The 12,632-nt window shown below is 47.9% G+C and overlaps 1 protein-coding gene across 4 annotated transcripts in view; it reads right to left on the bottom strand.

The window, feature by feature from the left end:
* Window positions 1-12,632, bottom strand: part of DIS3L2 (DIS3 like 3'-5' exoribonuclease 2) — a 371,217-nt gene that overhangs the window by 291,165 nt on the left and 67,420 nt on the right. For all 4 annotated transcript variants that reach the window (XM_069089292.1, XM_069089294.1, XM_069089290.1 and 1 more), the window contains 2 exons: window positions 11,680-11,733; window positions 211-312 (listed from right to left, as the gene is read on the bottom strand). In XM_069089292.1, the coding sequence (XP_068945393.1) occupies window positions 211-312; window positions 11,680-11,733 (156 nt within the window). The remainder of the gene's footprint in view (window positions 1-210; window positions 313-11,679; window positions 11,734-12,632) is intronic.

Raw genomic sequence — 12,632 nt, 5'->3', positions numbered from 1 at the left:
AGCACAAGGAATTGAAGTAGCAAAAACAGCAGGAAATCAGGAGGAAGCCCAAAAGCCCCAAAGTGCTAGAGACAGTCCAGGAGGAAGGTGAGTCACCAGCCTCGCCATGCTTTGGGCCCATTTCACTGCCCCAACTCTCCAGTCCAAGGAGGTTGCAGAGATCAGAACAAGACTGGAAAAGCCTGGAAACAAAGGGGGGACAAGACTGACCTTCCACCGATCCTTGGGCAGCAGTTCCACGGCCACCACGTCACCATTCAAAGCTCTGTTCCGAGCAACAACTCCATCAATAAAGATGTCTCTGGTCCCATCCTGTGAAGGGAAGCACAACCAGCGCAGAAAGTTAACTTCCCAGATTCAGAGATGTCCATCGTACAGATTTTCCATGGCCCCACAAATACCCAGCTACAAGAAGTGCCAGCGTGAAGGCACAGATGTCAGAATGAACACGAATGGGCACACCTGGCCTTGGATAACCCAAGCACTACGACATACTAGAGAAACAGAAGCTGGGGGGGGGGGGGGGGGGGGGGGGGGGCGGGCAGCGGAGATCCAAAGGAGACCCAAAGCTGCCTGCTTCCTAGTCTCTGCTCTTTGTGGAGTTTCTTACCCAAACAGGATGTGCTACTTTTTCTTAAGCATGACTACAGCTGGATAGGAGAGACACAAGAGAAAAGAAGAGAAAGGTCCAGTGAGAATGGAGGAGAGTAAGAACTTCCACAAGTAAAAGACAAAACCCCTCTGGAGATGTGCCACCCGCCACTGCCCCGCTGCCCGGCCCCCAAGGAAGCTGAAAGAGGAACAAGAGCAGAAAGGCGTTTCCCCACGCACCTCAGAGAGGTGACAAGGCCAGCTTGCCTAAAGCACAAACCCCAGCTGGGCCTGGCTCCTGGAGGGGAACGCCAATGGCTTCACACAATCTTCAAGGCTCCAACATCCCCACCAAAGAATCCCTTCCTCTGGAGATGCGACCAGGGCTCCTCCCACGACACTGGTCACATCGGCCAGCAGGGGATGCTGGGAAGCACCCTGAAAACCAGCACTCAGTAGCTGCCCCACAAAAGACCAGCCCCTTAACTTGTGCAGCCTCAGTGGAGACGTTGGGGCCGCCCAGAATGCGCAGAGCTCTGGAAGGGCCTCCCCAAGAGCGGGAAGACTAACCACAGCTTCTCACACAGCAATCCCAGGCAACCTGGGTCCTGCTTCCATACACGAGAAGACAGGTATGGCACAGCACGAGGCTGGAGGCAAAGTCAAACAGCTGCTGCTTTTTCACTACATGAGCCATACTCTTCAGGTGCCTGGGGACCCAAGAGACCCAGGAGAAACAGAGCAGGCAAGCCCAACTCCAAGCGCTTGAACACAGAGGCGCCAAACCCAGGTCCAAGGGCCCCGATGACCCCGCCACACTCCCCAGAGGCACCAGAAGCAGATTTAAAGGTTGATGGAAAACAAATTTAACCAATAAAAATACACTAGGATAAAGATGATGTTCACATGTGGTTTTCCAAGGCAGCCAGCAGGGCTCCTGACAGACAGTTCATCCACACTCTGCCCCCACCCCCATCTTTGTGCTTTGACAGCTCTCCTCCAGCGTTAAGGAAAGGCCCCAAGAAAGGGTCTTCCCAACAGGGGAACAGCCTCTGGAGGAGAACAAGCACCCGAGTTGGAGTGAGGAGTCCTCGCTCCCAGCGTGGACCAGCCAGAGGACCTGGGGCAAGCTGCTACTCCTCTCGAAGTCTCTGAGCCCCAGTCTGCACCATGCTGGCAAACCTAATTAACAAGGCTTCTCTGAGCTAAGCACTCTGAAGGAACAGGAGTGGTGGGCACTGACATTAAACAGCCAGATCCCCAGCCCTAGACCCCAGAAAGGCCCTTCCACTCGGGACCTCCCCAACTGCACACTCTCGGGAGGCCGCTGACAGCAGCCCAAGTCTTATCCTTCAAGCCTGGCAAGAGAGACTGGCAGCTGCTGCCTCCACCTCAGCCAAACCCCAACCCCAACCCCAATTGGTCAGTGCCGAGTGCTGTGCTAGCTACGGAAACCCCAGATTACTCCAAGATGACCTCAGAGACAGGCTTCTTAAAAAAATACGGCGTGTCCCCCTGGAAGCAGAAAGATGCAAAGAACTGAAGCGGGACTCAGGGTCATCAAGGTGGCACTGGGTTTCCTATAACAAGATGTGGGTATCTGCAAAGTCATGGCAACCTGTCATTGTTTGCAGGGAAAGGTCCCTTTTCAAAGTAGTTACACACACACACCAGCAGCTCGCTTAGTCTACTTGGCTGAAAGGAGAAGCTGCCGTGGTTTTGATTCCACCCTGTGAAGTCCAGTGGGGCCATGAGTACAAGGCAGACACGGAGGGCCCACAGGTCCTGCTCGGCTCTTGTCTGACGCCAGGGAGACCTTTTTGCTATTTCAGGACAACCTGGTTAAAAGGTATCAAACTGTAGAATTATCTGACAATTGTATTAAAGGTTAAGTTCAGTCTTTTTAATTACAACTCGAGGAGGAAAGCCCACTGCTTTGGAGCTAGAGGATTACATCACAATCTTACCTCCATAACCTGCTTGGGCAATCACTTCTCCGGGCCAAGCCTGAATTCCCACATTGTACAACAAGAGCTATAGATGCCATCATCTTTAAGGGACCAAGCACTCCAAGTGCTGACACCTCAGCACAGGAATCCCTCTCCAATGTTCTAGGATGGACAATTACATATGCTGCACCCGCCCCTTGTGGGAAGGCACAGTAAACAGGGAGCTGTGGCCGTCTGCCTAGCTACCTGGAAAATCAGAGGTTCAACACAGTCATGCCATGAAAGTCAGAACATCATCAATCAGGAAAATGACTCCCTCCAGACCAGCAACAAACTCAACAGCTGCATCAAGGTTGCCTCCCATGACAAGATGCAGAAAAATTGCAAATCCTCTTGGACAAATGTAATTCAGAATAGAAGCTGTGTTCATTAAAAGGCCAGATTCTTACAGATGGTCCTGTTTTCCTTTCTCTTTTTATCCCCAAAATAAAATCAACTTCATGTTTAATAAACACAATAAAACCCAAGGTTATCTCAATAATGAGACTTTATCCTGGTGCATTTTTGAAAGGCACTTTATTTTATCCTCTTTCTCTACTTCCCTTCAGGGCCATCCTTACTGGGAACCAGATGGAAGCTGGCACATGCATTCATCTGATCTATCCAATGTATTGCGGATTTTTTCAGTAGAAAATTCAAATCTTCTAATGCCAGCAAAGGCTGGAGTGACGCACATTAGCTAAGTCAAGGTGGCCTGCCAAATTTGAAACAAAGAGAAATGTCTCTTTTATACCTGATAATTCATTCACAATGCTCAGCTTGTGTGGACACTTTAATCCAACAGCTAAGGCAGGGCTGGCTCACACAACTGCTTCTAGACCTCTGAGAAGTTAAGGCTCCATTTTGCCTTTCCAACTAAATTGGGAGGTCCTTGAGTGTGGGCACAGTAAGAAAGTAAGAAAATTCTGGTGCCATCGAGGATATTAAAGACTGATCCAACCTGATCTTTGATAAGTGAGGACAATGGTCTCAATGGTCTATCTGATCCATGCCCTCAGGGAGGCCACAGTGATTTGAAGTCCTGACCCCGATCTGCACAACTTTTCTGAACGGAGAGTACTTGTTTTAATCTTGCCTTTACCTCATTTTTCAGATCCAATATCTGGCCAGGTCAAGACAGAAGAGGACACACAGAGACCAAGACCGCCAAGCTTTGCCAGCACAATTCTGTAAGCCTACGTCACACTTCCACTAGGGTAACTCAGTCATACCTGAAATGCTACCAGTTTCCTCTGAAAAAGCCTGATGCCATTTTTAACATTCTACCAAAATGCTCGTGGTCCAGGGCCTCAAATAAAGATGACTGACAACAGTGATGCCCAAAAAGGTCAACTTTGGAGTTACAGACTTTGTAAACCCTCTACATACATGTGTGGGGTTCACCTGGCATCCACCGGCTAATGGCTGCAGGGCTAACTACCATGCATCGACTTCTTCCAGGCCTTTACATACTATTTAGGAAAACTACAAGAAAGCAAAAACCATTAAAGCAAGTGAACAACGGTCCACCCGAGTCTGCCAGTCCATTAATGGCCAGATTGCTCAGCAAATGCCTTTGCTACCGTAACCTCCTGATTCCCCAGATATGGACTACACACCTTTCACATGGCCTCCTTAGAAGGAGCACTTCCCTCCTTTATGCCTTTACAGCCAATCCCCAGCGCATCAGCACATCCACAGGAGCAGTGTCACTGTGTCCAGAGGCAGGTGGGGAGGAGGCTGAAGGCAAAGAGGCCACACCAAGGCTTCCAGGGACCTAAGGCTTTCACTGTTTTCAGGTTCTTCTTCACAAGCCATAAGTCAGGGCAGGCTAAGGCTACACCTGCCACTGGGACCCTTGCTGGAAAGGAGACTCCCCACCAAAGACTTAGAACCCCAGAAAAATGGCTGTTGTCCTTTGTTCCGGAAGAGGACTAAAATGGCGTCACTGTGTTGGAGTCAAGGTACAGTGTGTCTGACTGAAAGGCTCTCCCACAAGGGGGGGCACAAATAGTCCACATGAACATCTGGGAGACGGCTCTAAACTGGTACATCTCCTGTCTCTTCGATTCTGCTTTATTCATAGAGCACTGCGCCTTCTCTGATGAGGGCCCACCATGCTGGGCCAGTGTCTCCCATGTCTCACAACTGATTCCAAAGTTCTTCAAGGAGTCCCTGAGGGTGTTCTTGTATTACTTCTTCTGACCACCAAGTGAGAACTTGTCTTACGTGAGTTCTCTGTAAAACAGTCTTTTAGGCAAATGTATGTTTGGCATTTGAGCCAACATGGCCAGTCTACGTTGTACTCTCTGCAGTAGAGTTTGAATGCTTGGCGGTTTAGCTCAAGAAAGGACCTCAGTGTCCAGTACGCTATCCCATCAGGTCTTCCTAAGACAATTCAGATGGAAGAGACTCCATTTCCTGGCCTGGCGCACACAGGCACACAGCAAGGTCAGCACAACAACTCTGTAGTCCTTCAGTCTGGTGGGCAGCCTAATCCCTCTTCTTTCCCACACTTTCCTTCTGAGCCTCCCAAACAATGAGCTGGCTCTGGTAATGCATGTGTCAACCTCGTTACCTAAATGGGCATCCCTGGAAAGCCAAGCTAAGTGAATTTATCCACAGTATTCCACATTTTTCTACTCACTGTAACCAATGTTTACACTAATGGATAGTGTGCTGCTGGCTGGTGGAGAGCCTCTGTTTTCTTGGTGTTAACTCTTAGGCCAAAATTAGCACAAGCAGCATAGAATCAATCCACACCCTGCTGCGTCTCAGCCTGAGAGGCTGCAGAGTGCACAAGCATGTGAGAACAAAAAGTCACGCACCGACTCTCCCTCCACGTGAGTCTGCTTCACGGCCTTTTCAGGTTAAATGACTTACTGCCAGTACAGAAGCTGAGCTCAATTGCTGTTTTCATCCTCTTTCAAAGTATCTGACACCCTCATTGAAAATATGGGAGAAAGCATGGGAGAAAGCACACAGCCCTGCTTCTCCGCTGGTGCCTGGACAAGCCCAAAAGCATCGTCCATTACCCAGAGCCATCATGGAAGTGGTGGGCAGTGCTCATGAACTTCTCCACACAACCACATTTTGCCACAATCTTCCACAAGCCTTTAAGACTAACAGTATCAAAGGCCTTGGTCAGATCAACAAACATTGGGGACAGACTTCTTTTCTGATCCTGATATTTCTCCTACAGTTGTCAGGCAGCAAACATCATAGCAACTATTCCTCAGCCCTCTCTGAAGAGCCACAAGGACTCTCTCATCTTCCAGGCAAAGGGGCAGTTTATACTGGAGGACTCAAGAAGTCTGCCAGCAGTGAGTAAGAAAGACAAGCTGCTTCCTGCTGTGAGACTGTCACAAGACAACCTATTTTCCTTTTCCTTAATATATATGGACAGTGGAGGCATCCTTGAACTCCTGGGGGATAACTTCTTCTTGTCATATAACCCAGAAGATCTCTAGCAGCTTTTATATGAGCACTGGTCCCTGTCTTATAAATCTCAACTGGAACAGAATCAGAACCAGGTGCTTTGCCACAAGCAAGAAGCTGAATGTCATTCAAAACCTCTTGTTCAGGTGGAAGTTCGGCTAGAGAGGGACTGACTTCAACCTGAGGTATGTGGTCACTGACCTCAGCACTGATGGATCCTGGTAGGCTGAGAATGCTAAGGAAGTGTTCAGCCTGTCCCCAGGATCAGGCCCTCATCACTAATCAATGTGGCTCCATCAGCACTGAGTAGTTGAGATGCACCATAGGTCTTTGGCCCATAAATAGCCGTCAGGGCATCATAAAAGTACTTTGGATTACTATCATCAGTGTAAAACTGAATTTCACCTGCCTTCTTACTGAGCTGAGAATACTGCATTTTTCTAAGCTTTGCACTTTTACTTCGGTAAAGTTAAGCACTGCCTTCTTACAGATGGACAAGCTGTCCTGCCAGTACACTCTGTGGAGTTCTCACTTTTTTGTTCAGCAGCTTCTGAATTTCCCCGTCATTTTCGTGAAACCCATCTCGATATCTGTAGTGTCCTGGCCCAGATGAGTAAGCACAGTGCTGCACACCAAATCTCTGAAAGCTGCCCGCGGCTTTTCTGCTCCACTGTTGCCACCCACGTGTTAGCTCAGTTTTTCCTGTAAGTTGGCAACAAACTGTCCCCTCAGAGAAGTGCTGTAGTCTACTGGCATTAAGTCTTGCCTTGGGGCCACCACATTTGTGGAATGTGAATGTTCAGCTGGGAGAGGTCAGGTCTATGATTGGTCCAGCATTCTGTGCCACACATCACCTTCATTACTCTCACATTCTGTCCTTTTTCCTCACAATGCCACTGTCTGTTAAATGCCAATGCTTGCTGCAAGGGGGCATCCATGAAGCCTGAGAAGAGAAAGTCATGAGACACACAAGTCTTCAGCAGCGAGTGACTGTTGTTACTGCTACTCCTGACTCCATTCCTCCCAAGAACGCTCCCTGCCACATGTGGTAGTCTATGCCTATGCTGGCATTAAACTCACCCAGAATTACAATAAGCTTGTCCTCTCCTTCAGCACACTGAAGATGAAGGTGTCCGCATCTCCAGGACTTCAGCAGGGGGTTTTTCATGAGAGGAGCACAGGCACTGAAGTGCTGGTATAGCTCTTTCCTGCAAGTGGCAATCTCATTGTCATGAGCCTTTCATTCTCTTCTTTTGGGAGGCATACAATCTTGTTGACTAGATTAGTTTTGTTTGTTTGTTCGTTTGTTTTTGGAGGGGAGAAGGCAAGGCAATTGGGGTTAAGTGACTTGCCCAAGGTCACACAGTGTGTGGCAAGTGTCTGAGGCCAGATCTGAACTCAGATCCTTCTGACTCCAGGCTCGGTGCTCTATTCACTGCACCACCTAGCCGCCCCACACCAGCTTCACAGCACTCCCCTTCTCTGAGGTCACTCCAGAAAAACCCGTATCCAGCTCTGAATGGTAATCTGGCCTTCATTTGCCAGCCTTGTTTCACTCAGGGCTGCTATCTGAATGTGACACCTACTGAGTCCTCTCCCAACAAGAGCTGTTAGTATTTCAGGTCTACTAGATTTCATGGTGTCCATAAGCACGTGCACATTCCGTGTACCAACAGTGAGTGTGATCATCTTCACAAAAGTTTTTGTACATTTTTTGTGTTTTGACCACAGGGTGGAATCCCTGCCTGTCACAATAAATGGGCCAGGGTTGGGTAAACAGACAATGTTTAGGCACCTTTTCTAGTCCCTTCTTCAAACCAGGACATTTGTAGTATACTTCTTAAAGGCTGCTCAGACACCCAGGGGGCTGCTGAATTCCACTGCTGCTTCCAGTGAGAAGACGACCCTGTGGTCTGGGTGGCGCACAAGCAAGGCTGTGACTACGACTCCCAGTCTATCTGCACCTGCTGCCTCATCACTTGCCTGTCTCCACAGGACTTTAAAGTAGATAAAAACAGTAACGTGGTATGGGTGATACCTTCCAACTAACACATAAATTGGATTTAAGTGAGACAGAATTGTGTAAAGTTGGCAGCTTCACTTTCTCTTCTGAGTCCATCTGAGTCATCTGAGTCCAGCGGCAAGACAAAAGTTGACTGGCAGAGGAAGTGGATACCCTTGGTGTCTATGATGCCTAGCCAAGCTCTAAGTGCTCCAGGATACCCACTTCAGTCACCTTCATGGCCATTCTTATCTGCCCATCTGGCCAGAAGAAGTCTTCACACACTTGGTGCAGGGAGCCCCCTAACTCACCCACTAGTTTAAGGCCTGTCAGTCAGCCTCCACCTGGTTTAGCCCATCCGCTGAAATGGCGTGGCTGCTGCTCATGCTACAGTCTTGGAGCCATGGGTGAGAGGTAGGTGACCAACTGGACACAAAAAGAGGAAAGCAGCCCTCGTGTCAGAGGTACTACTCTTCCCTGAACATGTGTACAGCCCACCCTCCCCCCAAAAATACAAGGCAGGGACTTTATCAGACTCATTTCTAGCACTAAAGTGTGCCCAATAAAGTGTGATGCACCCAAAATACTCAATAAATCTGAATGGCATGCTTTTGAGAAATTTAGAAGGAAACTCAATGGTCATCTGCTCCCACCTGCTCCTGGAGGGGGCGGGAAGAACACTCACAACAGGTGGTGATCTCTGCTGAAAGACCTGCAATGAAGGAAAAGCCACCTCCTCCTGAGTCAGACCATTGTCCTCGAAAAAGTTCTACTTAAAAAATATATAGCTAAAGAAACTCCTTTCCAAAGTAAAGAATGGTCTCTTCTCAATAATCATAGCAGGAATTGAGGGCCGTGGAGAGTCTCTAATTATCGATACTCATCTCACTAAGCGGCCCCAGACATGGGCACAGCCATCCGGAAGACAGGTAGGGCAATCACTGCCTTATTTCTGGAGGCCATGTCTACCATCACACTGAGTTTCTGGCCTACCATATCACAATTCACACTGAGCCACCATCCACGAAGACGCCCAAATCATATTCAGACGAATTGGCTGTCCAGTCATGCCTTCCCCATCTACTACTAGCAAAGCTGACTTTAACCCAAGTGTAAAGCCTGAGACTTGTTCTTCCTTTCATCTTACAGAACTCGTCCAGTGTTCTAGCCTGAGATGCTTTCGAACCCAGACAGACCCTGGAGTGTCACATTTCCTTTCACATCATGTTACTTACTGTACACGCTGTCCATCTGGTCTCACTTATTTCACTGTGCTTCGGTTCATATGTATCCCCGTGGCTCACATGGGTCATTTCTTACTGCACAGGAATATTCTATTACGTTAATACACCACAGAGAGTTGGGAAACCTCTCAACCAACAGGCACTGGTCTTGTCTCCAGTGCCCTGCTGCCACAAAAAGCTGGGCACCACATGCAAGGAAGGACATCAACAAGCAGGGGCATGTTCAGAAACCAATAACCAAGATGGTAAGAGGGTTAAAGAACACATTATATTAGGGCCAGTTAAATGGACCAGCGATGTTTCGTCAGCATAGAGGAGATAACCACTGTCTTTACCTAGAACAAGAGGTCTACAGACCCTCCAAGGGCTACATAAATCTCAAGGACTTCATAAACTTGGAGGGGAAACAAATGACATCTTTATTTTCAAGAAAGGAAAAGGTAAAGAACCCCAGTGCTAGAGGTTTTAATAAGTTCTGCTCAGCTCTGGAAGGATTGGCTGAGAACAGTGGGCTCAAGGTACAGAGCCAGATTTCAATTAAACATAAAGAAAAATATCTGAACCATCAGTGATGTCCACAAGTGGGACAGGCTGTCACTGGAGATAGGGAAGTCACCATCACTGAAGGTCCAAATGGCCACCTGTACCACAAATGCTGGAGAAGGTGTATGCTATTGGAGAGGCAGAATGGTAAAGTGGGTAGAGAGTTGTCCATGGAAGCAGCAAGACATGGGTTCAGGTCCTGACTGCATGACCATGAACAAGTCCCTTCATTTATTCATTGTCTAAGGCGATCCTCTAAGACTGTCATTTACTGGTGAGTTTCCCATCTACATTAGGGGGAAGAAGCTTCCACACTAGAAGTATCCCACAATGAAATCACAGGGGGGGTGATTCTTGTATGGGCTGGACAAGGTGATTGCCAGGGCTTCTGCTGGCTAGGGTTCTATCAACTAATACATTCTGTGACTCTTGAGTCACAGCCATCAGAATCAAAGAATTTTAGAGTGAGAAGAGCCATCTAGTCCAACCAACTCAGAAAAGGAACCTTCACCCCCACCACATCTCTGACAACTGGCTGGTCATCCAGCCTCTGCCTGAAGACTACTCTTACCTCCAGAAGCAGCCATCCTACCGAAGGGGCACTCTTGATGCCAGGAAGTTCTTCCTGACCTCTGGCCTACGTGGGCCTCTCGAGACGTTCCTCCCCATGGCTCCTTACTTTACTCTCTTGTGCCCCAAAGGACAAGTCTAACAACTCTATATGAAAGCCTTCACAATATGAAGTGGAAACCTTCAGACCCTACCTGGCCCCTCCCCAAGTTCAGGCCATCTGTCCTCTAAGGAAATCACATTGAGTTCCTTCCATGGATCCTAAACCAGCATCCCCTGAAGGCCCCTGACCTTCCTCACTGCCCTCCTCAGGAAGTTTTCTAGCTTCTCTATGTCCTTCCTAAACAGAAATGAAACAAAATGGAACCAGTCATCCAGTGTGGGGTATGGTGATCAGGGCAGAAGACAAAGAGATCGCCTCCTTATTTTGGGAAGCCGGTCTCTCTGTCTCTCTGTCTCTCTCTCTGTCTCTCTCTCTCTCTCTTTCTGTCTCTCTCTCTCTCTCTCTCTCTCTCTCTCTCTCTCTCTCTCTCTCTCTCAAGACAGCCATTATACTGACGTTGTTCCTATCTGGTGGAAAAACCTTCAGAGACCATGCAGTTCACTCTCCTCGAAGCAGAGATGAGGGAGCTAAAGTTCCAGGAAGTGAAGGCTTTGGGAATATGCCCCTTTCGTCTTTTTGCATGTGTATCATTAAGTCATTTTCAAAGCAACGTTGTTGGCCCTCCCAGATGCAACTCACCATGACCAACATAAGGCCCTGAAATGGCAAAGGCCCTTCCTCGTCATGAGTCACTGACGTAAGGAAGGAGCACAATGATCCAAAGCAGAGACACCCAGCAAATTCTTCTAACTGCAGAAAAGGGGAACTTAGAACAGTTTTGTTTTGTGTTTTTAAAAAGGTGCCACACGTTATTTTTGGACAAACTTTACAGATTAGATCATAGAGTCAATCAAAAGTAGATAGCATATTTCTTCATGAGAGATTAACTTAACCCACTGGAAAAAACCATAAATCCTTTAAGCTGTAAACCAAGGGAGTCTAGTTACACTAACTGGTGGGCCTCCATCTGGGCTCAGCTGCTTTCTGCAGGCCAGCAAACAAATGTCCTGACTTCTATTGCAAGTGAGCCCGTACAGCTTCATCCACGGAGCCCACGCTGATCCACAACCTGACTTTAGCTCATTTCTTTTTCAGTTCTTACCAACAATTGGCTTTTGTAAATTCACATATAATTTAACCAAGATCAGTGTATATCTAACAATTTAAGTGTGACAATGTGGACTAAGTTATTTAACTTACCGGGGAAGGAATGAAAGCCTCATGATACTTCTTTGGATTTATCCTCAACACACCCTTAAAAAAAGAAGAAAAAAACAAAACATTAGCCTGAGAAACAGGTTCAATGGAGGAGAGCCATAATACCACAGAAATGTGCTGCTGCAACCAGGACACGAGATTTATTACTATATTTTTCAATCTTAGGATTATGCTAACATCTTTACCCTAAAACACAATTGTAGGCTTGGCATCCTGATATTGTAAGTAAAGGGATTTATGGCAGAGTGCAAAGGGTGTCCACAAAGAAGAAAGAGCTCTAGAGGAGGTCTTACGCCTTACAATTCTGTCATCTGGATTTTAGAGGCTGTTTCGCCATGAGAACCAGGAGGCCAACACATCCTCAGTGGGTAATGAAACTAGGCCTTTACACACCTCAAATTCCCAAATACTGCCCAGCAACACCAGTTTCTGACATCTTCCTGCACACTACACCTTGACTTAAAGCAAGATGCCTTTCGTCCTCCTTCAGAGTAATAGCGGCCAAGCTGACTGTGACTAAGGTGCAATGGCACCTGCAGGTCAGCAAAGTGCTTGACACGGTATCTCAGCTTCTCAAAAGCCCTGTAAGCGAGGTGCTACTGTCACTCCATTCTACAGATGAGAAAATTAAGAATGAGGGCAGTCAGGTGACCTGTTCAGGTTACACAGGGTCCAAATCTGAACTCAGGGCTTCCGGATCTCCAGGCCCAGACTCTAGCCATTATACCACCTAGCTGCTGAGGCAACACAAAACAGCAGCCAGCTTACAGCCTCAGCCACTCCAAGTGGCCCACAACCAACTGTGAATGCAAATCGGAGTGCTGGCTCCAATACCCAGGCCACCCAGGCTGCCTCCAGCTTTATGTTCCCCAAACACGCTGTCCAGGGCTGATTCTATTTACATATGGGGGTGCACGTGGGGATGGCTGGGGGGG

The sequence above is a fragment of the Petaurus breviceps genome, unplaced genomic scaffold, assembly GCF_028583685.1.
Source record: "Petaurus breviceps papuanus isolate PSGF00001 unplaced genomic scaffold, PetGlider_PUasm1.0 186, whole genome shotgun sequence".
Taxonomy (NCBI): domain Eukaryota; kingdom Metazoa; phylum Chordata; class Mammalia; order Diprotodontia; family Petauridae; genus Petaurus; species Petaurus breviceps.
This window is presented reverse-complemented; position numbering and strand designations above follow the sequence as displayed.